The sequence below is a fragment of the Apis florea genome, unplaced genomic scaffold (assembly GCF_048593485.1).
Source record: "Apis florea isolate Af1SG1 unplaced genomic scaffold, ASM4859348v1 contig_3772_pilon, whole genome shotgun sequence".
Classification (NCBI taxonomy): Eukaryota; Metazoa; Arthropoda; class Insecta; order Hymenoptera; family Apidae; genus Apis; species Apis florea.
In genome coordinates this window covers 3,925,874-3,951,717 of record NW_028256845.1, presented here as the reverse complement: position 1 = coordinate 3,951,717, position 25,844 = coordinate 3,925,874, and the positions used below count along the sequence as shown (strand labels likewise).

Sequence of the window (25,844 nt, the reverse complement as noted above, 5' to 3'; positions counted from 1 at the left end):
TTGATTTTTTTTTAATATTAGTAGAACAGAACTGTTGATACATGGAAAAAGTGAGTTTATCTTCTTTTTTTCTTTGCAAACTTTTTTTTTATTATTAGTCGTTTTTTTTCAATGTTTTATAAATTTTGTATTTAATTTATTTACTTTTTTAAGTTCGAGTGTTTGGGTTGTAATAGTTTTTAAAGTTTTCTGTAATTTTTGGAAGTATTGTCTATTTTATTATTCTTTCTTACACGAAACAAAATGGTAAGCAAAATTGAGATTGAAAGAATATAACATAAATATAACATATAGCAATACAATTAATTTATCTGCAACATTTTTTTATTATTAACATCATTATAAAACATGATTTTTTACATCCTTTTAAATGATAGAAAATATGTTCAACATTCAAGACAATCAACAATCACTCATTATTTGGAACAACATATATAAAAAGCACAAATATAAAACGAGTATATAACAGTAAAGATTTTTTAAACACGCACATCAATGAATATAAAAAAACATACTTAGAAATTTTCAAGTTGTTTTTTGAAGTACGTTTAAATAAGTTACCGCTGTCTTAACCACCTATTTATTAAAATCAAATATGGAAATCAGTCTAAAAAAAGAGACAGAAAGAAAAAAAATTATGAAAATAAGTCGATACTCACGTCGGTAAATGTGCTGATAGATAAATTCACGATATTTCCAGCTGTCAATTTTATCGAGGAATTAGACATTGCGATGATTAAAATGCAAAAAAGCTTTTTATTCCCCATCAATCGGTACCACTCGATCATGTACGATATTTCGCCAATTTTCCTACACTGTCGCAATATCATATTATTAATGTCAAAACATTTTACAAAAATCTTACAAAAAAACTTACCTCTTCAGCAACGATCTCGCCTATATAACAAAATATAAAAATATTGAACGTAAGTGATATAAGTAAAATTACGTAGGTTATTACGCTCGTGACATCATTCGATTTCGATTCCTATAATTGAATTAAATTTATGTAAATGAGAATCGATACGTTTCAGAATTGTAGATCATTAAAATCAAAGATCAATTTTAAATCTGTAGACCATTGATCCTTAATTTTAAAATAGATAAATAATCTATAGCTAATAAACAAAGCTCGGCAATTCTTTTAAGAATAATGACTTAAATCTAAATTGTCAAGGCAATCATACCATAATAACGTAATATCCAACCAGACATATATCTAGCGTACAACCCAAAAACTCGGTGAAAGAAATTTGCTGTAGAGTTTTTTCGGTAAGCGCCAAAAATCTGAAATAATCGATCGTCTTTTTTAAATTCATTGCATTAGAAAACAAACAATTCGAAGCAATGTTAAAAATTATTATAAAACGTATATATAATTACAATAAATTGATTTACTTTAGGACTCGAACATGTTGGCATATGACGTCCGCGATTCTACCATCCAAACGCTCGTCCATGTCCAATCGGCCGTCTATCAAATGTTGCAACCAGTTCATCAACACCTGCATCTGGCCGCAAGCATGAACCGCAAATGTAGCCACTAAACTGCAAGCAGCCGATGTGATTCCATGCATCAAAGCACCGGCCATCAATTGGATGGAAAATACAATTTCGTTGGTCGGGCTGTAACGGGTATCGACGATGAATCTCGAGAAAGGGAACACCAAAGGGATGAAGGTGAGATTATCCGTTTTGACTCTGCCCACGCTGATCGGTATGGCGATGTAATAAAAGGCGAAGCCACTGTACATGAAAAACGTACAAACGACCACCAGCTTTCGTCCAAAATTCGCATAAGTTATCATGATCTCTTTGTCTTTTGCGTATGTGATGTTCTTCCAATCCCACTTGATCCTTTCCACGCATTCGCGAATATCGGTTTTGTGGGCAATTAGATAATAATATTTTACGAATGCCATCATACAGAAGATCAAAGGACCGAATTGTTTCAGTTTGCCGTAAAAATCTTCAATTTCAAGGAACAGATATAGCGTGCAAGGAATGAAGAGGAAACTGATTAAAGAGTAACAGACGATATTTATAAGCCAATACAGATAATCTTTCGATCGTAATGTATACGAATTTGGCCAAACACCCATTGGTTTTAATAACCAACGATTGTATTCAATGCTCAGATTCACGTTTTTCTGGTATTCATAGTCTGTCGAGTAGAATTTCTGATTGGCTGTGTTTGCCTTGTCTTTTGATTTTTGCATCTTTGATACTCGATGGCTCGTCTAATACTAAAAGGAATGGTAATGGTAGTTCAAAGGAAACATAACATTGCGCTTGCGCTTAATTTCTGATTTCCGTCGGAAGGGAGAATAAAAGTAGTTTAGTTTCAACCCTTCCACGAAGTTCAGATTTTTACATTATGCATTATAAGAATAGAAGAAGTGATGATAGCAGAACATCGATAAATTGATTGTTTGGAATATCAGCGAACGTCAGTTGTATGATTTTAAGAAATCAATTTATGGATGATTATTTTTTCACGGATTTACCGGTGCACTCTTTCGTTTATTTATTTTTGTTGGAGGTTTTTTTATTAATAGTAAGTATTAATATATAAATATAATAATTATTATTTGATACTTACATTATTGAGTGTTGACAAGTATTTTTATATTTTAGATTATAAATTCCATTGATGAATTAAATTACGATGATCAAAGTATAATAAAACTTCTCGTCAATATTTTGCAATTTATATGTAAAATATCTCATATTTTTCTATACTATTATAAATAATAAGTAACAGATTAATAGTAACAAATTCTATTTAAATAATAAAAAAAATTCGTAGGTGTACTGTCAATAACTAAATTAAATAAAAATTCTTTCTTTTTCATTTAATCTTTGATTATACAATATATTTTTATAAAAAGTATATATACGATATATCCGTATTATACTTTTTCTATTACTTAATATGAAAATTGCTATTGTAATTATCACTGATGTTTATCGTATTAAAAGAAACTTTTAACTTGTCAATGTTCGTAGCATGTTCAAGTATGCAAATGAAGTCTTGATGACCTATATAACATTCAATAAAAATATTATATATTTACAGAATGAATAATTGTCTTAAATTTGAGGCACTTACGGCACCGAAACTGCTAATAGAAAGTTCAATAATGTTGCCAGCGGTGATCCTCGTGGTTGAACGGGACATAGAAATCATCAAAGGGATGGCCAAACTTTTTTTCCACGGCATTCTATACCAATCAATCATATAAGACTTTTCGCCAACTTTCACAGTCTGGTAAAATATATTTTTTAAAAATTTTATTTTTTAATAAATTATTGTCATCGAAATGTAATTTGGCAAAAAGTATACCTGCTCTGCTAAAAGTTCACCGATATAACAAAATATGAAAATATTAAACGTGACGGATGTAAGCAATATTATATACGTCACACCTCTAATAGGATGCTTAGAATCCCACTCCTAAAGAAAAAAAATCGGAAATTAATATTTTGATTCGTAAATTCATATGTATCTTCGTAAAATTATACCATCATCGAATAATACCCAAGGAAACATATATTTATAGTACAACCCACAACTTCTACCAACGATATCTCCTGAAGAAGATCTTCCGTCAAAGCTATAAAACTGAAAAATTATTATAAAAGATTTCACACTCAATTTCAATTTCTTTAATATCGTATAAAATTTAAATCGTCACATTACTTGATTATTCGAACGTGTTGTTCCACGATATTAGCCAATCTCTGATCCAGATTCTCGTCGTCGTTTTCCCTTCCATCGACCAATTTTTCCAACCAAGACATCAAAATCTGCAATTGTCCGCAGGCGTGCATCGCAAGAAGGGCAGCCAATCCACAAGCGGCAACCGTGATATTGTGCGCGACAAACCCAGACAACAACTGTATTGTGTACAGAAGTTCGTTGGCAGGAGTGCGACGAGCGTCTAGGAGAGCCTTAGGAAAAGGGTAAACCAGTCTTCTATACGTTAGATTACCACCCTCTTCCACGATCTTCCCTCGAGTGAACGGCAAAGCGATATAATAGAAAACCACCCCTCCGTACATAAAAGCGCCGCAAATTACGATCAATCGACGACTAAAACTCGCGTTTTCCAACATAATCTTACGATCTTCTTGATACTTTACATTTTTCCAATCGTCTTCAATGCATTCTACGCATTTACGTATATCGTTTTCACGAATGATGAAGACGCAGATTTTCATCACCGCCATCAGAAAGAAACTGAGCGCGCTACCGAGTTTCATTTGATCGTAAAAATCTTTCATCTCGAGAAGAAAGTACATAACACCGGGTATCAGGATGAACGCGAGTAAAATGTAATTGAAAAAGCATAGACAGACGTGTTCGATGGTTTCTAACCAAGAACGATCCAGCGATTTTGGCCAGGTTCCAATCGTTCTCAATGTCCACACATTTAATTGTACGTTGAAGCATAAATCGTTCTTGTAATTTGCGTTGTAGGATTTCTCTTCGATAACGAAATGTTCCATGTTCATCTTCGAACATCGAATGTCGGAAAGTTACTGATCAGTCAACTCTATCGATGGTTGGCTGTTTGAAAACGTTTGACTGAATCTAACTGCGCATGCGCAATTAGTTTAGAAAATGGAAAAGGCAAGTGATGTTTATATTTACTGGTTTAATTTAATAGAATTACCTACGTACTTTTCTCAGTTACCCTCAAGTAATATATTTTCAGTTGTGATCATCGCAGTTGACGATAACCGCAAGTTTCGCAATGTATTTTTCAAGACAAGGAGAAAATCACAGAACGAGGGAGAAACATGTTATTACCGTATTATTGTGCGTACGTCAGGGAAAATAAAGTTTGATTCTATAGAATAGAAGATTGAATATTGGGAAGAATATTTCTTTTTTTAATGACGTGGTAAATCGTTTTTTTATAATTTTTATCTTTACTTTTGCGTTGCCGATATTTCGTGCTAAATGTAATTCTGATTTTTATTCTAAAAGAAAATATTTTTAAGTGTAACTTTTTTAAAGTAAATTTTGAATTTTTTCTTAATATATTTGTTTTTATTATAAGATTTTATTCTTTTATAATATCTATGTTAATTTTTTTTAGAAATATCGGCATAAAAAGTTACTCAGTTACGATATTGTTAATTATTTGACTTAAAAGAAAATTTTTCTCTTTAATCTATAATAAAATATTTTTATAGAAAGGCAGGTATGTGTGATATATTTTTTTTATATATCTATATTTTGTCTATGTTCAGTGTAAGAATTTATTTATGACATTATTTTAAAGAAATCATTAGGTTGTGAATGTTCGTAGCATATTCAAGTACGCGACTGAAGTCTTGATGACCTGCAGTATTTGATAAAAATTTACAACAGAAACTTATGTTTACAGATTATCACTCACTTATGAAGTACTTACGTCACCAAAACTGCTGATGGAAAGTTCGATAATGTTGCCAGCAGTGATCTTGGTGGTCGAATGGGACATCGAGATCATCAATGGTATGGCAAGACTTTTCTTCCAAGGCATTCGATGCCAATCGATCATGTAAGACTTCTCGCCCACCTTCACTGTCTGGTAAAGTATTTAAATAGCTTAATCCTTTTATAAACTTTTATACATTAAAAGTAGAAACAACAAGTGATACAAATTTATGTGGAGCAGTGACGAATTTTGAAAAAAAAAAAATGAGTACCTGCTCTGCTAAGAGTTGACCGATATAACAAAATATAAAAATATTAAACGTGACAGATATAAGTAATATTATATATGTGACACCACTGACAGGTTGCTTCGAGTCCCATTCCTAGAGAAGAAATTGATCGATTTAAATAACGATCACAATTTCCAAACAATTCTTCTGGTAATATCATACCATCATGGAATAATATCCAAGAAAGCATATATTCAAAGTACACCCCACGACTTCTATCAATGATATCTCGTGCAGCAGATCTTCCGTTAAAGCTATGAAACTAAAATGTTTTCATAAAGATACATTTCACTTCAAAAACCTTTTTGAATTTTGAATAATATCCTCATTTATTCTATTTATTCGTTCACAAAAATCATCAATAAACAAAATTATAACCTTATCTTACTTGATTATCCGAACATGTTGTTTCACAACATTAGCCAATCTCTGATCCAAGTTCTCGTTATCGTTCTTCCTTCCGTCCACTAATTTTTCCAGCCAAGACATCAAAATCTGTAACTGTCCACACGCGTGTATCGCGAGAAGAGCAGCCAAACCACAAGCGGCCACCGTGATATTATGCGCGACAAATCCAGACAACAACTGTATGATATAGCAAATTTCATTGATTGGACTGTGACGAGCGTCTAGAAGAGCCTTTGGAAAAGGGTAAACCAGCCGTCTATACGTTAAATTGCCACCCTCTTCCACGATCTTCGCTCGAGTGAGCGGCAGAGCGATATAATAAAAAACCACCCCTCCGTACATGAAAGTGCCGCAGATTACGATCAATCGACGACTGAAACTCGCGTTTTCCAACATTATCTTACGATCCTCTTGATATCTCACGTTCTTCCAATCGTTTTCGATCAGTTCCACGCATTTACGTATATCGTCCTCGCGAATAATGAAGACGCAGTACTTCATCACCGCCATCAAGAAGAAACTGAGCGCGCTACCGAGTTTCAGCTGGTTGTAAAAGTCCTTGATCTCGAGAATGATATACATACTGCACGGGATCAGGATGAACGCGAGTAGTTCGTAGCAGAAAAGATTTACACAGACGTGTTCCAGCGTTTCTAACCAGGAATGATCGGGGGATCTTGGCCAAGTGCCGATTGTTCTCAACGTCCAGACGTTCAATCGTACGTTAAAGCTTAAATCGTTCTTGTAATTGGCGTTGCGAGGTTTTCCCTCGAATATCAACTTTTCCGCGTTCATGGTTGGATATCGAGAAGCAGACTGATAACAATTCCATCGTCGACTAATCGAATGGTTCGAAAAGTTTTGTAAGATTGTGCGCTTGCGCTGTGAAATTAGAAACTCGGGGTGGAAAGTTCTGTTTGTTGTTGTTTCGATTTTTGTGCAATTTTCCATGAAAGAGTTTTCTCGATAAATGTTTTCCGCTTGCGTATTTTTAGTCGTTGACGATAATCATAAGTTTAGAAATGGATTTTTCAAAAGCGGAGGAAAAGATCATAGAACGAGGAACGAACGTATGATTATCGTGTTCCCGTCGAGGGGATGCGAATAAAGTTTTAGTTAGATCTTTCAGCCACGCTTCATGGATATTTTAATTCTAAATACATTCGAAACATTACTTTCTCTTTTCGTATAAACATAATTTACGAATAGTTATTATACGATTATTATGCTTGGGTCAGATACTGCGTGTAAAACACATTGTGCACAACTGAAGAAGATGCGTGATCGTTCACTGACAGGAGTATTCTTTATTAAAAAAAGCCAGGCCATGTAATATAAAATCATTCCTCTATAATTTTTAACAACAGAAACATATGTACATGTATAATTGTTTAAATAATTTCACGTAGTATATTTAAATATCCCATTGAAACTTTCATGATCTATGAAATTATATATTTATAATATATGTTAATTTTATAAGTTTCATTTTTCGTAAATTTAATTCTTTTTTCGTACTTACATCGGTAAAAGTAATCAAAGACATTTCCATCATTTTGGCAGCTTTGAGTTTCATTGGATGGTTAGACATAGCGATAATTAGTATCAAGCAACGCATATTTTTAATGGAAAGACGATACCAATTCACGGTGCTTGATGCTTGGCTTACAATGTAGTTCTGTTAACAAAATTATTCAGGATAAATTAAATTAAGAAAATTAAATACAGGTTGAAAAAAAAGGAAATATCGTACCTCGTCTACAAGCATTTGTCCAATGTAACAAAGTATAAAAACACAGAAGATGATAGATATTTGTATCGTGATATAGATTACGATTGCCATTGTATTAGTATTCTCCCATTCCTGAAATATATTTATTCAATATTCTTAAAAATTTGTAATATTTAACGTATTCATACCATTAAAATACAGTAACCCACGAGACAGATCATACACGTACTACCAATCATTTCGATTAAACATATGTATTCTGTAATTGTTTCAATGTTCTTTAAAAATCTGTTAAAAAAACAATATGAATTTAAATCGTATTAAAACTAAAAATCTCTCTTCTTCTTCTTTTCCTCGTTCGTTTTATCTCAATTCTTACTTTAAATTTATCAATCTCGCATAATTTTCACTCACCTCTTTATTTTCATTTGATATTCAACAATATCCATGATCTTTCTTTGCAGCACCACTTCAGACATATCTGATTTATCCACTAATTTCTTTATCTTATTCACTAGGATCCTGAGCATACTCCATGCATGAAGAACTAGCAGAGCAAAAATGCCGCAGAAGCCGCAGATAACCGCATAAATCGCTATTCCGGCTATAATTTGCAGCACGAACAATATTTCGTAAATCGGCGACTGTTGCTCGTTCAAAATGAGAAAATAACTGGGACAAGGTAATGCTCTAATCGTAGTGTTATTAGCAGTGACGATCGTTCCCTTCAGAAGGGGAAGGATCATTCGATAGCATAAACCGCCACCGTACATAGTGAATGCCACGATCAAAACTACCCTCCTTCCGATCTTCGTTTTCGAGCGAAAAATCAATCGCTCCTCTTCCGTGGCTTTTATCCAATCATGTTTGATCGCGTATAATCCTTCTTGGATCTCCTTCCTCCGCCAGAGAATGATCGTGTATTTGAAGAACTGTATACTGCAGTTAATAATCGGTGGCATAAGTTTCAATCTCATTTTGTTGTTCTTCTCTTTCAGGAACACGTACATCAGAGTTGGGATCATTATCAGGAAAAAAAGGAAGTATGTGAATATATGTTTCGATCTTTGGAGTACTTTTGAAAAAAAAGAGGTAGAAGGTGAAATCGGCCAGGCACCGATCATTCCCATAATCGGTTTCACGAATCTCGTGGCGTATTTCAAATCCTCCTCCGCCTTTGCTGTTCCAGATATATTTTTCATGACTGAATGCTTCGATGTAACTGGTCATGCGTGTATAGCAAAACTGGAATTCGGTTTGGTATGGAATATTGCGCTTGCGTATATGGATTCAGCGTTAAATTCATGTCATTGAAATCAATTTTATGGAAGAGTAAAAAATTGATTGAAATTACTGGTTTCAATTTTCCACGAATGATGCAAGTTATTCCATGGACTGAAGTATTGCGACGAGAATTTTGTGATTGATATACGATTCTTGTCTTTGATAGTTGAATTAGATATTGTGAAAATATTTCAAAAAATTGAAAAAGTATTAACGAATAATTGTTTATAGAAAATTTCATTGGATTCAAAGAAAATCGGGATATATATTTAAAAGTCTGACAATATCACAGCGGTTTGTAGTTTCCAATAAATGCTGTTTGTAAAGTTTGTACAGATTACGAACAGTTATTATCTGGATGGTAAGTAAAGGGGAACAAGTTGCATTTTCTGAAATATACCATGAGATTCTACAATTTGCGTTTCAATTATTAAAATTCTACGTAAAGCATAGAAAGTAAGATAGCGATTTTTGAAGTTGTCTGTTTCAATTACAAAATGATTGTTACTTTGATCGAACGATCGTTTTTTAAACTGAAAAGCATATTAATATGATAAAAAAAATTTTATCGTAATAGCAACTGTTGCAGATTGAATATAACAAATTGTATTTTATAATAATAAAATTCTGTAATTTTTCAGAAAAATCATTTGCATTTATATGGGAAACTTATGTCAAGCTGAAAATTAATTTAAAAATTAACTAAAAACTTAATGTACAAAATGGAAAACTCAAATTTCATTTCTGATATATAAATCAGTATAGATAAATAAAAATAGCTAAAACACTTTTTCTGATATGAGTGTCATTAAGACGACATAATCACTAATTTTAAATTTTGTGTTTCTGTTACAGGAAATTAATACAAGTATGTCAACCAATTGATATTATTATTTTGAATGAAATTTAAACATGTGCGATATTTGTCATGAAAGCATGTAGAATAAAGTAAATATACTTTACTAATAAGAAGTTGATGACCAACATAACACATCGTTTTATTCGTAAAAGTAAGACCGAATTCAGATGCTTCTAACAAAAGGTAGATTATCACAGCATTTTGTCTTTTTATGTTTTATTTCTAAAACATTACTAATGATATATTACAAATTATTCAAAAATGAAAAAAAAATATTCTATTTTCGGAAGAAACTTTGTATATATCCTGATAGCATCATATTCAATCATTCATTTTATATCATCTCATCAATGATCTCGAACAGAAAAAGATATTAGATATATTAATATATTAAATTTTATTTTTTTCAATAATTATAATGTATGAATATAATAATAATTATTTAATATATTATTGAAAGCATTGACAAATAGTTGCACCACATATTTTAGACTATAAATTCTATTGATAAATTAAATATTACAATGATTAAAATATAATAACTTCTCGGCAATTGATGCAATTTAATTTATATGTGAAATGTCTATATTTTTTATATTGTTATAGAAATAAGTAATAATAAAAAATTCATTTTTTTAAACAGTAAATAAAATTCATAGATTGAAAAGTAGATTGTCAAGGATTAAATTGAATAAAAATTTTTTCTTTTTCATTTAATCTTTGATACAATATATTTTTATAAAAAATATTCATATATTTACTATACTTTTTTTATTATTTTATTATTAGAAAATTGCAATTACATTATTATCAAATAGTTTACTAATACTTAATTAAACTTAATAGTATTAAAAGAAAGCTTTAAGTTATCAATATTCTTAATATGTTCAATATATAAATGATTTTTAATGATTTATAATATTTAATAAAATATATATTCATTTATTATAATTTAAATGTGAAACACTTACGATATCGAAGCTATTAATAATATTCGATGATGTTGCCAATGATCATTTTGATAGTGTAGAATAGGACATCGAAATTATCAATGATGTGGTAATACTTTTCTTCCAGCACATTCCATTTGAAAGATGTAAGACTTCTCGTTCATCTTCACTGTTTGGTAAAGTATTTAATTTAATCTTTTTTAAATTCTTATACATTAAAAATAGAACAATATGACATATAAATATATAACAATGACATAAGTTTATGATTACATATAGAGCAGTGACAAATTTTGAAAAAAAGTAAGTACTTGCTCTGTTAAAAGTTTATCGATGACAAAATATAAAAATATTACACACTGACAGCTTACTTCATGTCCCATTTCTAGAGAAGAAATTAATCGAATTAACGATCATAATTTCCAAATAATTTTTCGTAATAACATACCATCATTGAATAATATCTAAGGAAACATATATTCAAAATGCACCCTGCGATTTCTCATCAATGATATCTTGTACAGGAGGTTCTTCGCTATGAAAGTAAAATATTTCGATAAATATATTTTCTTCAAAAATCTTTACGCAATATCTTTTTTTTATATTTTTCATAGACAAATAAATATTACACATTTACTTATTCATTCATAAAAATTTTTCATTAAAAAACAAAAATTATAATCTTATCTCATTTGATTATCCGAACATGTTTATTATTATCCGAATACAACCAAGTTTTCGTTATTGTTCTTCCTTCAGTTCAATATTTTTTCAAACCAAGACATCAAAATCTGTAACTGTCTGCACGCATGTATCACAAAAAAGCATAGCCAAGCTACAAGCAGGGACTATGATATTACACAATAACTGTATCATATAGCGAATTTCATTGATTGTACTATGACAAGCATGTAGGAGAATCTTCGGAAAAGGGCAAACCCTTTTACTACCCTCTTAAATTAAATTACTACCCTTTTCCACGATCTTCGTACGAGTGAACGGTAAAATGATATAATAGAAAATCATCCCTCCATGCATGAAAGCAGATCACGATCAATCGATAATTGAAACTCGCGTTTTTCAATATTATTTTATGATCCTCTTGATATTTCTTCATATTCTTTGTTGATTGTTCGCAAAAGATTCAGACAGATTCTAACGTTTCTAACCAAGAATAATCTGGAGATTTCGTACAAAGGCTGATTTCAATATTCATATGTATGTTAAAGTTTAAATCATTTTTGTAATTGGCATTTTTTCTCAAACATCAACTTTCCCCCGTTCATGATTCGAGAATATTACTCATGACAGTTCTATCGATTGATCGAATTATTCGAAAAGTTTGATTGGATCATGCGCTTGCGCAGTTAGGTTAGAAACTAGAAGTGGAAAGTAGAAAGAAGAAGTGTTCTATTTGTTTTCCCCTTGTGTATTTTCATTGACGATAATCATAAGTTTAGAAATTGATTTTTCAAAAGCGAAGGAAAAAATCATAGAACGGGTACGAATATATGATTACCATATTCTCTTCGAAGGGATATGAGTAAAGTATAATAAAGTTACAGTTCGATCTTTGAGACACGCTTCATAGTTATTTAAATTTTGGATAAATTTGAAACATTATTTTTTCTTTTCGATGTTGCATAATTTTCGAATATATTATACGTCGGAGACGTATTTGGATCAGATATAATAAAATAAATTGTAAAATAAATTGTACACAAAGTGAAGAAGACACATCATCGGACATTGCCGAGTTCTTTTCTTATTAAAAAAGCCAGAATATGTGATATAAAATTGTTTCTACATAATATTTAATGGGAAACTTGTGCGTAAGTAATAATATTTTAAATGACTTCACGTAATATGTTTAAGTATCCCATTGACATTTTCATAACCTATGAAGTCATTTAAAAAATATGTCAATTTCATAAATTTAATTTTTCAATGAGATTTAATTTTTTGATACCTACATCGGTGAAAGTAGTTAAAGACATTTCCATCATTTTGGCAGCTTTGAGTTTCATTGGATAATTAGACATAGCGATAATTAATATCAAGCAACGCATATTTTTGATCGAAAGGCGATACCAATTTATTGTACTTGATGCTTGGCTTACAATGTAATTCTGTTAACAAAGTTATTTAGGATAAATGTAAAAAAATCAAATATAGGTTGAAAAATGAAAATAATATCGTACCTCGTTTACAAGCATTTGTCCAATGTAACAAAGTATAAAAACACAGAAGATGATAGATATTTGTAACGTGATATAAACCATGACAGCCATTGTATTACTATTCTCCAATTCCTAAAATATATTTATCCTATATTTCTAAAAATTTGTAATATTTAACGTGTTCATACCATTAGAATAGAATAACCCACAAGACAGATCAGACACGTACCACCGATCATTTCGATTAAACATATGTATTCTGTAACTGTTTCAATGTTTTTTAAAAATCTGTTAAAAAAACAATATGAATTTAAATCGTATTAAAACTAAAAATCTCTCTTCTTCTTCTCTTTCTCGTTCGTTTTATCTCAATTCTTACTTTAAATTTATCAATCTCACATAATTTTCACTCACCTCTTTATTTTCATTTGATATTCAACAATATCCATGATCTTTCTTTGCAGCACCACTTCACACGTATCTGATTTATCCACTAATTTCTTTATCTTATTCACTAGGATCCTCAGCATACTGCACGCATGAAGGACCAATAATGCGGAAATACCACAGGTACCACTGATCACAGCGTAAATTGCCATTCCAGCCATAACTTGTAGCACAAACAATATCTCGTAAATCGGCGATTGTTGCTCGTTTATAAGAACGAAATAACTGGGACAAGGTAACGGTCTAATAGTAACATTGTCAGCAGTAATAATGGTTCCCTTTAGAAGGGGAAGGATCGTCCGATAGCATAAACCACCGCCATACATAGTGAACGCAGCGATCAAGACAACCCTCCTTCCGATCTTCGCTTTCGAGCGAAAAATCAATCGCTCCTCTTCCGTGGCTTGTATCCAATCATGTCTGATCGCGTGTAACCCTTCCTGGATTTTTTTTCTTCGCCAAAGAATGATAGTGTATTTGAAGAACTGCATGCTGCAGTTAATAATCGGGCTCACGAGCTTCAACCTCACCTTGTTGTTCTTCTCTTTCAGGAACACGTACATCAGAGTTGGAATCATTATCAGAAAAAAAAGGAAATATGTGAATATATGCCCCAATCTTTGGAGTACTTTTGAAAAGAAAGAGGTAGAAGGTGAAATCGGCCATGCACCGATCGTCCCCAAAATCGGTTTCACGAATCTCGTGGCGTATTTCAAATCCTCTTCCGCCTTTGCTGTTCCAGATATATTTTCCATGACTGAATACTTCGATGTGACTGATCACGCGCGTATAGCAAAACAGGATTCGCTTTGGTATGGGACGTTGCGCTTGCGTATGTGGATTCAACGTTGAATTCATATCATTGAAACCAATTTTATCGAAGAATAGAAAATTGGTTGAAATTACCCGTTTCAACTTTCCGCAAATGGCGCAAGTTAGTCTATGGACAGAAGGTATTGCCACGAGTGGAATTTTTTAAATTGAATATTTCTTGTTTTTGAAAATTAAAAAAAAGGAAATTCTAGAATTGTCAATATATAATTGTTTATAGAAGATTTCATGGGATTGCAGAAAATTGAGGTACATATTTAAAAATCTGATATCACGTTTGCAATAGTTTGAAGTTTTCAATAAACGTTGTTTGTAAAGTTTGCGAACAAATACGAACAGTTATTATCTATGGTAAGTAAAGGGGAACAAATTACGTTCTACAGTTATGGTTCAATTATTAAAATTCTGCGTAAAACATAGAAAGTAACATGGTAAGGTTTTTTTGTCTGTTTCGAATGTAAGTTGAAACAATTTCGTAGTGAAATACTAAATGATTGTTACTCTAATCGAATGATCATCTTCGTGAGAAAACAATTTACGCGTATTAGTATGGTTCAAGAGTTTTATCGTAATAGCAATTGCAAGAATTAATATCGTAAAAATTGTGGGAAAATTATATATAAATATTTTACGATAATATAATTCTTTAATTTCCTAGAAAAATCGTTTTAAATTCAAAAATATATTACTATTTTATAAAATATAACAATTCAGGTAACTTTTCTTAACATGTTCAGGTATCCCATCGTTGCCTTTATGATCTGGAAAATAAAATTAGAACGAGGAGAATTAATGTAAAAATTGAAGAAATCTAATTTCTCGATACGTACGTCGGTGTAAGTAGATAAAGATATGTCTACAACTTTGCCCGCTGTAAGTTTCACTGGATAAGACGACATAATGATCACTAATATTAAATTCCTTGCTTCTTTCGCAGGAAACCGGTACCAATCTATCGTGATGGACATTCTTCTTACATTATTTCCCTGAATGAAGTTTAAACGTGTGACACTTTTTATAAAAGAGTGCAAAATACGTAACAAAACTCATATACTTCATCAATGAGAATTTGGCCAACGTAACACATCGTGAAAGTGACACCGAATACAGATGCTTCTAACAAAAGATAGATTATCGCAGCTGTGGCATCGCTATCTTCCCATTCCTGAAATATTACCAGTGGACCATTTATAAAAGAAAAGAAAGAAATTCTGTCTTTAAAAAAAGTTCATACCGTGATAGCGCAGTATCCAATCACGCATCCTATGCCTGTCTCATCAATGATCTCGAGCAGAAAAAGATACGTGGTAATGTGTTCAACATCGTTTAAAAATCTAAAATCAACTTCCAGCTACAATGCACATAATCTCTTAAGCTACATTAAAATATCAATTTTCTCTCTTTTCGTTTTTACTCACTGTTTGATTTTCGTCTGAAAACGAACAATATCCGTGATTTTTATATGCACAGCACTCTCGTTGATATCCGACTGTTTCGTAAGCTCGTTTATTTTTTTCACTAAAATACGCAGCAAACTGGTCGCATGCAAGCAAAGCATGGCGCACATACTGGTCGTACCGCACATAATTGTATAACTAAGTAGTCCACCGATGACTTGCAATGTGAAAACTATCTCGTAATTCGGAGTAATTTGTTCATTAAAGAATATATAATAACCAGGGCACGGTAGCAATCTTATAGTCGTGTTATCCGGCAAAAGTATTCTACCTTTCGAAATGGGGATGAATGTTCGATAACCCAAACCTGCACTGTACATAGTGATCGCTACCACTGACATCAGTTTGTGCCCGATACTCGCTTTCTTACGAAATATCAGGCGATCCTCTTCCGAGATGTTCATCCAATCCTTCTTCATCTCGTTCAACAAGTAGCATAACTTGTTCGTCGATCGTAGTACCAACGAGTATCTGCACAATTGCAGGTAACCGTTTATCAACGGTATCAATATCTTCACCTTTCTCCTGCTGTCTTTCTCTTTCAAAAAAAAATGCAGAAGGCCTGGTATCAGTATAACTAGTTGCACGGAGTAACACATAAAAATTAAAATGCAATTCTTCCAAGTTTTCGAAAACGTGGAGGATGTGGCGCGATTCGGCCATGCGCCCAACTTTCCCAGAAGCATATAAGCGAACCATATGGTGTGTCTCATGTCATCTTCCGCGTTCCTTGTTCGTGACATTTTTTTTAATGATCGGTCGAACGGATGATAGGTTCGAGCGTAACTCCACTGCGTAACTGGAAACGGTGATGATTTCCGAGACTTCATTGCGCTTGCGTGTTTAAAAATTTAAATATCCGCGAATTCGACGTCGAATCGAATTACCGTGAAACGATTTTAATTTTTTTTTTTTTTTACATGCGGGGATTATGGAATAGGGTTTTGAATTTTTACAAAAGGATAAGAAAATTGGACGAAATTACCTGTTTGAGCTTCCCTCAAAGAATATGGATTTTTCGATGAATAAACGATATTGCGTATCGAAAGAGTAGAATTTTTTTTCTTCTGATATACTGTTGATATCTTTGATCGTTAAAGAAATGATATTTGTTGTGATAATGTTCGAAGAAATCGAATTGTGTATTATTTTCATGGAAAAGTGAAGTAAGCGTTTGCAAATCTGACGACTTCGAGTTTGCGATGATTTCTAGTTTCCGTCAGACGTTTTTCACTGTCCATACAGTATACACGGGTTTACGAACGGTTATTACCGTGATAGTAAGTAAAGGGGAACTCTTGTGTTTCAATTATTAAAATTCTACGTAAAACGGGGACAGTAACATCGATTTTTAAAATTATATATATTAAAAATATAAAATAGCATTATTCTATACTTAATATAAAAATGATGACTTTTTAAATGAACGTGATTTGGAAGACATATTTTATCAGTGCTGTGGGTAAAATTAAGCGCAAAATTAAAAAAAAAGAAATTACAAATTGCATATGCTGTTTATAAGGAAATTTTTATGTAAAAATCTTACGATAATACTTCAAATCTTTTAAAAAAAAAATTTTACCGGTTTCCAAGTTTACAAGTGGACAATGGCTAATATTGACGGCAAAGATATTTGACTATTTTAAAAAAGATAACAACTTAAGTAACTTTTTGCAACATGTTCAAATATCCTACGGTTGTCTTTATAATCTGGAAAATAAAATCAGAGCCATGTACGAGATGTGAGAAACACAATTTAATATTATGATACATACGTCGGTAAAAGTGGCTAAGGATATGTCTACAACTTTTCCTGCTGTGAGTTTTACTGGATAAGATGACATAATAATCACTAATATTAAATTCCGTGCTTCTTTTACAGGGAACCGATACCAATCTATCGTGATGGACATTCTTCTTACATTATTGCCCTGACAAAAATAATGGTTAAAACAAAACTTCTGTGGCAACCACGAGAGTACGAGAAACATTGTATATAGTGGCATACTTCGTCAATGAGAATTTGACCGACATAACACATTATGAATGTGCAACTGACGATAGATGCTTGCATCATAAGGTGGATTATTATAGCTGCTGTATTACTGTCTTCCCATTCCTAAAATTACAACTATTGTCGTAAGTAAGATCATTATTATCCTTTTGCACAATTTAATTGTCACTATAATTTTCACAGATTAATTTTCATAGATTACAAGTTTATAGTATAAACGGATAATCATTCATCTATACCGTAACAACATTGTATCCAATCACGCACCCTATACTCGTTTCGACCATGATCTCGAGAAGAAAAAGGTACGTCGTGAGTTGTTCAACATTCTTTAAAAATCTGAAATCAAAATCACCTTTTACCCATCATCCCTTAAACTATTTTCATTTTTCTCTTCACTCACCCTTTCACCTTCGTCTGGTATTTCACAATGTCCACAATTTTCTCGTGCACAACCACCTCGTTCATATCCAATTGTTTCGTAAACTGGCATATTTTATTCAATAAAATGCGTAGCAAACTGCTCGAGTGTAGGCAAAACATCACGCACATGCCAATGGTGCCGCACATAATGGTATAGGTAAGGAGTCCACCGAGGACTTGGATGATGAATATAATCTCGTAAATCGGGCTAACTTGCTCGTTGAAAAAGACGAAATAACCCGGACATGGTAGCAATCTCTTAGTCGTGTTATTCGGTAAAAGGATTCTCCCCTTCGAAAGCGGAAGAATCGTTCGATAACCCAGACCTGCGCTATACGTGACGATCGCGATCATCGACATCACTCTGTGACCAAAATTCGCTTTCGCGCGAAATATCGATTGATCTTCCTCCGTGGTGTTCAACCAATCCTTCTTCATCTCGTCCAATAAGACTCTCAACTTGTTAGTCCATCGTAACACTAATGAATATTTGCATAATTGCAGGTAACCGTTCACCTGCGGTATCATCATCTTCATCTTCTTTCTCCCGTTCTTCTCTTTCAAAAATACGTGCAAAAATCCTGGAACCAATACTATTAATTGCAACGTGTAACAGGTAAATATCAAGTACCAATTCAGAATCTTTGAAAGTGTGGAAGATGAGACGCGGTTTGGCCATGCGCCCAATATTCTCAGAAGTGGATACGTGAACCACACGGTATGCCTCATCCCATTTTCCGCTTTCCGTACTCGAGACATTTTAATGATCGATAGAATGGAACTGTCTATGTTGTGGCAGAGGACATCAATGATTTCAGGAGAGTTCGTTGCGCTTGCGTGTTATAAAAATTTAAATATCCGCAAATATGAAACGATTTTAATGCTTGTGGGGAATAAAGTTTTGAATTTTTACAAAAGGATAAGAAAATTGGATGAAATTACCGCTGCTCGCGATGCATGCTCCCTATGAGAGAAATTTTATAGTATCTGCTATTTCTTTTTCTAAAAGCGGTTTTAGAAAAGTTCACCAACAATAAGGTAATATTTTTCAGAATTCAACGGTGTATAGTAATAATAAAATAAAATCTGAATGGATTTGTTTCTTAATACGTTGAATCTTTTATATATTTTATATATTTAAATATTTTGTACGTGTATATTTCTATATATTAAGTATATAAATTTTATTCAAATTTTGAATACTTGAATTTTTCATAAATGTTTATGTAAAAATTCACAGTTTAAATATTTAACTAACACGTTTGCTATTGTTATATATAGAGAAATAGTTTGATCATATTAATTTTTCACAACATGAAAAAAAAAAAAATAAAAAATAAAATAATAAGCAAAATAATTAATAACTCTTTTCAGCATATGTATAATTATATACCTTGAATATATATGAAAATTAATAATTCGTCATAAAGAATATTTCACATATACACATATGATAAAAAGCATATCAAAGTATTATGAATATGAAATGTACTTGTGGTGAAATTAAACATGTAAATTTTCACAAAGTTACGATTTTCCAGAAAAATTTTTTTATTAGTTGCAAAGTTTACTGAACCATAATTACTGGAATGGTAGAAGTAAATGTGAAAGGGTTCTATACGCGAGGGGAAAGTTACACGCAAAGTTCTGTAAAAAAAGTAGAAGAAAATAAAAATATGACAATAATAATGAAAATTATCTCAGTTGACTGCTTTCTGTTGTATCGCATGTATTTGTTCCAAAAAATGAGCTTAAACAACTGTTCGTAATATGTTCAAATATCCTACAGATGTCTTTACGATCTGGAAAATATAATTAGAATAATGTGTCAAGAGGATAAAGAAAATTTAATATAAATACACATACATCGGTGAACGTGATCAACGATATGTCTACAATTTTGCCAGCTGTGACTTTTATTGGATAATTCGACATAATAATAATCAGTATCAAGCCACGCGCTTCATTCACAGGTAACCGATACCAATCCAATGTTATAGATATTCGTCTGACTCTATCGCTCTATAAAAAACAAGATTTAAAATGATATATACAATTTCACGTTATATTTTCACTATATTTATACTCGCACAAAATAATCGATAACGTACTTCGTCGATGAGAAGTTGACCAATGTAACAAATCGTTAAGGTGCAAAATATACAAAGGAACTCCAAAATAAAATAAACTATTAAAGCTGCACCGTTACTGTTCTCCCATTCCTAAAACATGACCAACGTTACACCCTAGGGATAACTATCTTATATAATTTATGTTTCAGGATCGTGTACCGTGATAAGGCAGTATCCGATCACGCAAGCTCCACACACGTATTCGAGAATTTCGCAAAAATAAAGATAAGACGTGAGCTGTTCGACGTGATTTAAAAAGCTGAAATGAGATTTCATGCACTCCATAAATGCGAACATACAATCTCTCCCCATATATCAAACCTTTTTTTATCGAGCATTTCTATACTCACTCTATAATCTTCATCTGATACTCAACAATATCCGCGAGCTTCTTACGCACAACTGTCTCGCAATCATCAGACTGACAGGTAAGATCGTTCATCTTGTTTATTAATATCTTCAATAAACTGCACGTGTGTAGACAAAGCATCGTACTAATTCCCGTAGTACCGCACAGAGTAGTATAGTTGAGAAATCCACCGAGAACTTGGATGATAAAAATAATCTCGTAATTCGGTGTAACTTGTTCGTTGAAGAACATGTAGTAACCGGGACAGGGTAGCAATCTTACAGTCGTGTTGTCCGGTAGAAGAATTCTTCCTTTCAAGAATGGAAGAATCATCCGATAACCGACACCAGAAGTGTACATAGTGATCGCTATTGCTATCATCATCTTGTGTCCTATGCACGCCCTTGTGGTGAAAATCCACATATTTTTGTCGGTGGCCAACGAGTAATCTCTCCTCACCTCTTTTAATATTATATTAAATTCCTTTATTTGTCGTAGGAGAATCGTATACTTGCACACTTGCGTGATACCGTTCATATGCGGGACAAACATTTTAATTTTCCCGCTCAAATTCGCTTCTTTCAAAAAAATGTACAAAATCCCTGGGATCAGGACCATCAATTGAATGAGATAACAGGTAAAGATTAAACACCATTTCAGTATCGTTGATAAAACGGAGGGTGGCGTGGATTTTGGCCACGCGCCTAATATTTTCAAAAGCGGATACACGAGTTTCAAGGAGTAAGGTTGTCCCATTGACTTCCCTTTTTAACGACGATCAAGTCAGAGCTCGTACGTGACTGGCAACGTTGAAGAAATGATACTCGTTTCCAAAGACTTCATTGCGCTTGCGTGTGATGAAATGTTAAATATGTTCAAGCAAATTCAAATGCGAATTGCTGTTATTAGAATAATCGTGACGCATGAAAAGATTGCGAAACGGCTATTTGAATTTTTACGAAAGAATGAGAAAATTGATTGGAATTATCCCTGTATATCCCTAGCATCGCATCAATTGTACCCCATGGAGAAACTTGTAATTGTACCTTGATATTTTTCCATAAACTTCAACTATTTCGATTAATATATATTCTGATAATTTTTCAAAATCGAAATTAAAGTTTGGGTTGAGAAAATTGTAAGATATTTGGAAAAATATCTACAATTATATATTGTAAATTCTAGCATGATGCACAAATTATAACGATGATCTTTTATAATTTTCTAGGGTACTGTATCGTTTGCGAAGTTTGCGTCTCTGTTGCGATAAATATAAAATAAATACAAAGGGTGAAATGCTGAAGGAACAAAATTGTACAATTTTCTCGTAATTGCAGTTTAAATTTTGATTTGAAAGGAAAGTGAACAAAGTGCTGTGTACTACATAGTAATATCATTTTTGGCTAACGTATCGTATAGTAGATTTCATTGTAGTTTTCTAACAACAAACGTACGATTTTAAGTAACTTGTTGTAATATATTCATATATCCCACTGAACTTTTAATGATCTAAAAAGTAAGTAACAAAAAATATATAAAAAAAATAATAATAACACGAGTCCAAAGTTTTGATACTTACACTAGTAAAAGTGACTAAGGACACATCTACAATTCTTCCTGCTGTTACTTTTATTGGATAATTCGACATAATGATTAATAATATCAAGCTGCGCGCCTTTTTCACAGGTAATCGATACCAATTCAATGTGCTGCATGCTTGTCTAACATTCTCGCTCTATTGAAAATAAAATTTCTCATAAATATCCTAACAGTTGAGCAATATTTGATTTATTTTTATCCATAAATAATAATAAAAAGGTATACTTCGTCAACTAGAAGTTGACCTGCGTAGCATACTGCGAACGTGCCAATGAAGCAAGTTATTTGGAAGACAACAAAAATTACTGTAGCCATAGTATTGTTGTCTTCCCATTCCTAAAAGATATATTATTGAAATCATAGTCATTTTCCATACAATGCATTGAATCTTTCGTTCGTACCGTGATAAGACAATATCCAATTATGCATATGATCAATACTTCAAGGATAATTTCGAAAAAATAAACAGAGGGCACGAATTGGTTAAGCTCATTCAAAAATCTGAAATGAAACGTATTTCGATCACGTTACTTTCTTATTATTAAACGATTCTTCGTCGAGTTTCTCTATCGAAACTCACTCTATGATCCTGGTCTGATACTCGACGATATGCGCGATCTTCTCTTGCACAATTTTTTCGTCCTTGTCACTCGTAAGTTCCGTCACCTTGTTCGTCAAGATCTTCAACAAACCGCACATATGCAAGCACAGCATCAAACAAATACTCTTGGTGCCGCACACAGCTGTATAAATGACGAATCCGCCGAGAACTTGCAGGATGAAGATTATCTCGTAGTTGGGGCTAACCTGCTCGTCCAAGGAGCCAAAGTAACCCGGACAAGGTAACAATCTTATAGTCACGTTGTTCGATAAAGTGATTCTGCCCTTCGAAATTGGAAGGATCGCCCTGTAAAAAAAACCTCCACCGTACATGGTGACCACTACTACCATGGTCAGCTTGTGCTCGATGGACGCCCTCGTGCTGAAAATTTGTCGATTCTCCTCCGTGGCCATCATCCAATCCTTCCTTATCTCGTCCAATAATTTGCCAATTTCCTTCGTTCGTCGCAATAGAATCGTATACTTGGCCATTTGTACGATCCCGTTAATGTGCGACATCAGCAGTTTAATCCTCGACCTGCCGTTTTTCACTTTCAGAAATATGTAGAGAAGGCCTGGGACCATGAATATCAATGTGAGCAAATACGAGAGAACAATTATAACGTAATTCGAGATTTTGGCGAACGTGGATGATGAGACGCTCAATGGCCAGTAGCCGAGCATTCTCGAGAACGGATATGCAAACCAAAAGGTATGCCTTATGCCCTCCTTCGCGTTTCGAATACGGGCCATTTTTTTTTTTTTAATCGAATGAAAGCTTGTACGTGACTGATGCCACTGCACACGATGATATCACCCCTTTAGGGAACTTCATCGCGCTTGCGTATATGAAATATTAAATACGCAAATTTAGAAATGAATCGCTGTTATTGAAACAGTTTTTAATCCACGAGGAAATTATAGAATAGATTTGAGTTTATACGAAAGGATAAGAAAATTAGTTGAAATTATACGTTTGCATGGATTGAATTTTATGATGAATTTTTTTTTTTTTTTCTTCTTTTGTGGATGAAAAGTTTCGTTGCGATAACGATTGATATTTTGTCGTGGTATTTACGTTTTCGATAATTGGATAAATGAATGATTTTTTTTTTTTATGATGACTTTAAAAATATTTGAAGAAATATTTTATGTACGTAATGTGAAAAAAATTGATATTTACTTTATTAATTCTGCGATAATTCAAAATTACGATAATATTTCTATAATTTTTTGTAATTTTCTAGAAAAGTTTTCCAAAGTTTACAGTTTGCAGGATGATTGATTACCATTCTGGTGAAACAGATATAAAAGGGTTTAATATTCGTGAGGGAGTAAGTTTTCTACATAATTATGAATCAATTATTAAAATTCCATGTAAGATAGAAGAAGAACAATATGAAAACGGATTTGAAACTCTCTCTCTGTAAATTTGAAAATGCACTTATGTTCAATATAATTTCATTCAATTGCAGTATCATACGCTTTATTATGCAAATATAATTTGTTGATACTATTACGAGTATTCACGGAGCTTAGCTACAATCGATTGTCAACAATATTAGTGATATCGATTTAATAGAATTATTTCCGAAACATAGAGAAGAATGGACGTGCTCCTCTTTGCTCTCCGAAAAGTTAATCTATAAAACTAATTTAATAAAGATTATAAATAAAATCGAAGTATAATAATCGTGTAAATAAATTAGAGAATCAGTTTTCATATTCTTGCAAATATTTTTTCAATACAATTACTAAAGATATTTGAAAATAGATTATCTCGATAAAAAGTAATATGCAAGTGTTATGTACGTACAAAAAAATAAAATTTATATGATGAATATTAAATTTCTATGTAAAGCAAAAGGAGATATTGTATTTTAAAAGTATCTAACACAAAATAAGTTCAATAATTTAATTAGTTAGCAATAATAATTTAGATACGTAAAAAAATGATCGAGAAAACATTTTTGTTTCTAAATATTGTAATAGAGAACATATTTCTATCTCTTTATTTATATTATTTTTTTATTTCATAAGATTTATGAATAACAGAAAGCTATATGATAATTTTTTTCATACTTTGTACATCAATGATGGACAAAATATATATATATCTATAACTTTGACCATCATTAGTTTTATTGAACATAATGATCATCAATATCAAATACCAGGCTTTCTTCGTCCAAAAGCAATATCAGTTTAACGTGATGCATGTTTGCGCTAAATTATTGAACATTGAAAAGAATGTTCAAGACAAAATGCAGTTTATACTTTATCGATGAGAATTGAATTAGTATAATAAATGATTAAAATATACAAAAAATTCTTTATATAATATAAAATAAAATATTAAAGCTGCATTGTTATTGTTTTTTCATTCTTAAAATATAATTAACATTATACGTAGAAATGATCATTCTATAATTTCTTTTTTTTTTTTTAGGATCATTCAACCATAAGGCAATATTCATGACCACAAGTTGTATACACGTATTCAAGAATCTCGCAAAAATAAAACGTGAAATAAAAAGCTGAAATCAAATTTCAATCGTTATGCACTCCATTAATATAAATATAATCATTTTCTATATAAAAAAAATATTCATATACGATATCAAATTTTTAATCAATTATTTATACTCACTCTATGATATTCATCTGATATTCAAGAATATCCGCGAACTTCTTACATATATCATTTTCCACCAAAGAATATTATTATTAATTTGATAATTTTTTAAAATTGAAATTAAAATTTTTGATAAGAAAAATTTTAAATGTTTGGAAAAATATCCTACATACATATACAATGCAATACAAACAATTGTGAGAGAATTTAATATTCAAATAAT

The 25,844-nt window shown here is 32.0% G+C and overlaps 9 protein-coding genes and 2 long non-coding RNA genes across 28 annotated transcripts; 2 read left to right on the top strand and 9 right to left on the bottom strand.

Moving 5' to 3' along the window:
• Positions 1-195: 195 nt before the first annotated feature.
• On the bottom strand, positions 196-2,723 carry LOC100872564 (odorant receptor 10). Of its 3 annotated transcripts, XM_003691370.4 has the most exons (6): positions 2,603-2,723; positions 1,399-2,246; positions 1,188-1,287; positions 878-988; positions 660-815; positions 196-576 (listed from the first exon to the last, which is right to left on the bottom strand). In XM_003691370.4, the coding sequence occupies exons 2-6, from the start codon at positions 2,217-2,219 to the stop codon at positions 526-528; spliced, it is 1,239 nt and encodes a 412-aa protein (XP_003691418.1). In that variant the 5' UTR covers positions 2,220-2,246; positions 2,603-2,723; the 3' UTR covers positions 196-525. The 3 variants fall into 3 exon arrangements, 2 of the variants coding, with proteins under 2 accessions (XP_003691418.1, XP_086771280.1); XR_004224283.2 differs by lacking the exon at positions 2,603-2,723 and having other exon boundaries at positions 660-810; positions 1,399-2,219; XM_086915154.1 differs by lacking the exon at positions 2,603-2,723 and having other exon boundaries at positions 196-810; positions 1,399-2,219.
• On the top strand, positions 2,432-5,533 carry LOC147656438 (uncharacterized). 2 transcript variants are annotated; one of them, XR_015294440.1, is made up of 6 exons: positions 2,432-2,557; positions 3,080-3,271; positions 3,827-3,966; positions 4,484-4,636; positions 4,722-4,910; positions 5,400-5,533. It is a non-coding gene; the product is annotated as an uncharacterized LOC147656438 (long non-coding RNA). The 2 variants fall into 2 exon arrangements; XR_015294439.1 differs by having other exon boundaries at positions 4,484-4,910.
• Positions 2,829-4,518, bottom strand: Or19 (odorant receptor 19). Its single transcript, XM_003691259.4, has 5 exons — positions 3,704-4,518; positions 3,526-3,625; positions 3,347-3,457; positions 3,113-3,268; positions 2,829-3,042 (listed from the first exon to the last, which is right to left on the bottom strand). The coding sequence occupies exons 1-5, from the start codon at positions 4,516-4,518 to the stop codon at positions 2,989-2,991; spliced, it is 1,236 nt and encodes a 411-aa protein (XP_003691307.1). The 3' UTR covers positions 2,829-2,988.
• Positions 5,169-7,080, bottom strand: LOC100866838 (odorant receptor 13a). Its single transcript, XM_003691260.4, has 5 exons — positions 6,110-7,080; positions 5,884-5,983; positions 5,704-5,814; positions 5,427-5,582; positions 5,169-5,354 (listed from the first exon to the last, which is right to left on the bottom strand). Exons 1-5 carry the CDS (start codon positions 7,078-7,080, stop codon positions 5,301-5,303), a joined length of 1,392 nt encoding a protein of 463 aa, XP_003691308.2. The 3' UTR covers positions 5,169-5,300.
• On the bottom strand, positions 6,799-9,072 carry LOC100872679 (odorant receptor 43a). Of its 2 annotated transcripts, XM_086915160.1 has the most exons (5): positions 8,276-9,072; positions 8,050-8,149; positions 7,883-7,993; positions 7,652-7,807; positions 6,799-7,571 (listed from the first exon to the last, which is right to left on the bottom strand). In XM_086915160.1, exons 1-5 carry the CDS (start codon positions 9,061-9,063, stop codon positions 7,521-7,523), a joined length of 1,206 nt encoding a protein of 401 aa, XP_086771286.1. In that variant the 5' UTR covers positions 9,064-9,072; the 3' UTR covers positions 6,799-7,520. The 2 variants fall into 2 exon arrangements, with proteins under 2 accessions (XP_086771286.1, XP_086771285.1); XM_086915159.1 differs by having other exon boundaries at positions 6,799-7,807.
• LOC105737476 (uncharacterized) lies at positions 7,353-25,800 on the top strand. Of its 12 annotated transcripts, XR_015294424.1 has the most exons (20): positions 7,353-7,458; positions 8,380-8,543; positions 8,860-8,904; positions 10,001-10,187; positions 11,082-11,130; positions 13,653-13,816; positions 14,133-14,226; positions 14,324-14,534; positions 14,633-14,763; positions 15,150-15,248; positions 15,350-15,719; positions 17,752-18,008; positions 18,081-18,188; positions 18,811-19,024; positions 19,125-19,344; positions 19,681-20,279; positions 20,588-20,866; positions 23,545-23,698; positions 24,234-24,320; positions 25,436-25,800. It is a non-coding gene; the product is annotated as an uncharacterized LOC105737476 (long non-coding RNA). The 12 variants fall into 12 exon arrangements; XR_015294425.1 differs by lacking the exon at positions 24,234-24,320 and having other exon boundaries at positions 25,436-25,450; XR_015294423.1 differs by lacking the exon at positions 25,436-25,800 and having other exon boundaries at positions 24,234-25,427.
• LOC100872799 (odorant receptor 4) lies at positions 11,007-14,336 on the bottom strand. Of its 2 annotated transcripts, none has more exons than XM_086915176.1 (5): positions 13,549-14,336; positions 13,323-13,422; positions 13,156-13,266; positions 12,928-13,083; positions 11,007-11,123 (listed from the first exon to the last, which is right to left on the bottom strand). In XM_086915176.1, exons 1-5 carry the CDS (start codon positions 14,334-14,336, stop codon positions 11,121-11,123), a joined length of 1,158 nt encoding a protein of 385 aa, XP_086771302.1. In that variant the 3' UTR covers positions 11,007-11,120. The 2 variants fall into 2 exon arrangements, with proteins under 2 accessions (XP_086771302.1, XP_003691420.4); XM_003691372.4 differs by lacking the exon at positions 11,007-11,123 and adding an exon at positions 12,722-12,852.
• Positions 14,774-16,699, bottom strand: LOC100866961 (odorant receptor 30a). The gene is made up of 5 exons (XM_012495511.3): positions 15,831-16,699; positions 15,647-15,746; positions 15,467-15,577; positions 15,243-15,398; positions 14,774-15,173 (listed from the first exon to the last, which is right to left on the bottom strand). The coding sequence occupies exons 1-5, from the start codon at positions 16,697-16,699 to the stop codon at positions 15,123-15,125; spliced, it is 1,287 nt and encodes a 428-aa protein (XP_012350965.2). The 3' UTR covers positions 14,774-15,122.
• Or14 (odorant receptor 14) lies at positions 17,440-19,111 on the bottom strand. Of its 2 annotated transcripts, XM_003691261.4 has the most exons (5): positions 18,287-19,111; positions 18,123-18,222; positions 17,878-17,988; positions 17,645-17,800; positions 17,440-17,579 (listed from the first exon to the last, which is right to left on the bottom strand). In XM_003691261.4, exons 1-5 carry the CDS (start codon positions 19,063-19,065, stop codon positions 17,529-17,531), a joined length of 1,197 nt encoding a protein of 398 aa, XP_003691309.2. In that variant the 5' UTR covers positions 19,066-19,111; the 3' UTR covers positions 17,440-17,528. The 2 variants fall into 2 exon arrangements, with proteins under 2 accessions (XP_003691309.2, XP_012350980.2); XM_012495526.3 differs by having other exon boundaries at positions 17,573-17,800.
• Or13 (odorant receptor 13) lies at positions 19,899-21,994 on the bottom strand. Its single transcript, XM_003691262.4, has 5 exons — positions 20,789-21,994; positions 20,598-20,697; positions 20,418-20,528; positions 20,173-20,328; positions 19,899-20,108 (listed from the first exon to the last, which is right to left on the bottom strand). Exons 1-5 carry the CDS (start codon positions 21,541-21,543, stop codon positions 20,058-20,060), a joined length of 1,173 nt encoding a protein of 390 aa, XP_003691310.1. The 5' UTR covers positions 21,544-21,994; the 3' UTR covers positions 19,899-20,057.
• On the bottom strand, positions 22,242-23,991 carry LOC100867312 (odorant receptor 4-like). The gene is made up of 5 exons (XM_003691263.4): positions 22,967-23,991; positions 22,788-22,887; positions 22,612-22,722; positions 22,367-22,522; positions 22,242-22,296 (listed from the first exon to the last, which is right to left on the bottom strand). The coding sequence occupies exons 1-5, from the start codon at positions 23,737-23,739 to the stop codon at positions 22,246-22,248; spliced, it is 1,191 nt and encodes a 396-aa protein (XP_003691311.2). The 5' UTR covers positions 23,740-23,991; the 3' UTR covers positions 22,242-22,245.
• Positions 25,801-25,844: the final 44 nt, after the last annotated feature.

Excerpts from the sequence above, each read along its gene's own strand:
- Or14 (XM_012495526.3), bottom strand. The coding sequence starts at position 19,065 with ATGTCTCGAGTACGGAAAGCGGAAAATGGGATGAGGCATACCGTGTGG. Across the intron at positions 18,223-18,286 it reads TACCAGACGAAGGTGAAAGG|ATTTTTAAAGAATGTTGAAC; the intron begins GTGAGTGAAGAG and ends TTTTGATTTCAG. Across the intron at positions 17,801-17,877 it reads GTCAAATTCTCATTGACGAA|GGCAATAATGTAAGAAGAAT; the intron begins GTATGCCACTAT and ends TATTTTTGTCAG.
- LOC100872799 (XM_003691372.4), bottom strand. The coding sequence starts at position 14,336 with ATGGAAAATATATCTGGAACAGCAAAGGCGGAAGAGGATTTGAAATAC. Across the intron at positions 13,423-13,548 it reads TATCAAATGAAAATAAAGAG|ATTTTTAAAAAACATTGAAA; the intron begins GTGAGTGAAAAT and ends TTTTTTTAACAG. Across the intron at positions 13,084-13,155 it reads GACAAATGCTTGTAAACGAG|AATTACATTGTAAGCCAAGC; the intron begins GTACGATATTAT and ends CTTTGTTAACAG.
- LOC100866961 (XM_012495511.3), bottom strand. The coding sequence starts at position 16,699 with ATGAAGTCTCGGAAATCATCACCGTTTCCAGTTACGCAGTGGAGTTAC. Across the intron at positions 15,747-15,830 it reads TTTCAGACGAAAATCAAACA|ATTTTTAAACGATGTTGAAC; the intron begins GTGAGTAAAAAC and ends AGTTGATTTTAG. Across the intron at positions 15,399-15,466 it reads GCCAAATTCTCATTGATGAA|GGAAATAATGTAAGAAGAAT; the intron begins GTATATGAGTTT and ends AACTTCATTCAG.
- LOC100872564 (XM_003691370.4), bottom strand. The coding sequence starts at position 2,219 with ATGCAAAAATCAAAAGACAAGGCAAACACAGCCAATCAGAAATTCTAC. Across the intron at positions 989-1,187 it reads TTGGATATTACGTTATTATG|GAATCGAAATCGAATGATGT; the intron begins GTATGATTGCCT and ends ATTCAATTATAG. Across the intron at positions 816-877 it reads GCGAGATCGTTGCTGAAGAG|TGTAGGAAAATTGGCGAAAT; the intron begins GTAAGTTTTTTT and ends ATATTGCGACAG.
- Or19 (XM_003691259.4), bottom strand. The coding sequence starts at position 4,518 with ATGAACATGGAACATTTCGTTATCGAAGAGAAATCCTACAACGCAAAT. Across the intron at positions 3,458-3,525 it reads TTGGGTATTATTCGATGATG|GAGTGGGATTCTAAGCATCC; the intron begins GTATAATTTTAC and ends TTTTTTCTTTAG. Across the intron at positions 3,269-3,346 it reads GTGAACTTTTAGCAGAGCAG|ACTGTGAAAGTTGGCGAAAA; the intron begins GTATACTTTTTG and ends ATATTTTACCAG.
- LOC100867312 (XM_003691263.4), bottom strand. The coding sequence starts at position 23,739 with ATGGCCCGTATTCGAAACGCGAAGGAGGGCATAAGGCATACCTTTTGG. Across the intron at positions 22,723-22,787 it reads TTGGATATTGTCTTATCACG|GAATGGGAAGACAACAATAC; the intron begins GTACGAACGAAA and ends TATATCTTTTAG. Across the intron at positions 22,297-22,366 it reads CCTTAGTCACTTTTACTAGT|ATCATTAAAAGTTCAGTGGG; the intron begins GTAAGTATCAAA and ends CTTACTTTTTAG.
- LOC100872679 (XM_086915159.1), bottom strand. The coding sequence starts at position 9,063 with ATGAAAAATATATCTGGAACAGCAAAGGCGGAGGAGGATTTGAAATAC. Across the intron at positions 8,150-8,275 it reads TATCAAATGAAAATAAAGAG|ATTTTTAAAGAACATTGAAA; the intron begins GTGAGTGAAAAT and ends TTTTTTTAACAG. Across the intron at positions 7,808-7,882 it reads GACAAATGCTTGTAGACGAG|AACTACATTGTAAGCCAAGC; the intron begins GTACGATATTTC and ends TTTTGTTAACAG.
- Or13 (XM_003691262.4), bottom strand. The coding sequence starts at position 21,543 with ATGGGACAACCTTACTCCTTGAAACTCGTGTATCCGCTTTTGAAAATA. Across the intron at positions 20,698-20,788 it reads TATCAGATGAAGATTATAGA|CTTTTTAAATCACGTCGAAC; the intron begins GTGAGTATAGAA and ends ATCTCATTTCAG. Across the intron at positions 20,109-20,172 it reads CGTTGATCACGTTCACCGAT|ATCGTAAAGACATCTGTAGG; the intron begins GTATGTGTATTT and ends TATATTTTCCAG.
- LOC100866838 (XM_003691260.4), bottom strand. The coding sequence starts at position 7,080 with ATGGAAAATTGCACAAAAATCGAAACAACAACAAACAGAACTTTCCAC. Across the intron at positions 5,984-6,109 it reads CAACATGTTCGGATAATCAA|TTTCATAGCTTTAACGGAAG; the intron begins GTAAGATAAGGT and ends AAAACATTTTAG. Across the intron at positions 5,815-5,883 it reads TTGGATATTATTCCATGATG|GAATGGGACTCGAAGCAACC; the intron begins GTATGATATTAC and ends TTTCTTCTCTAG.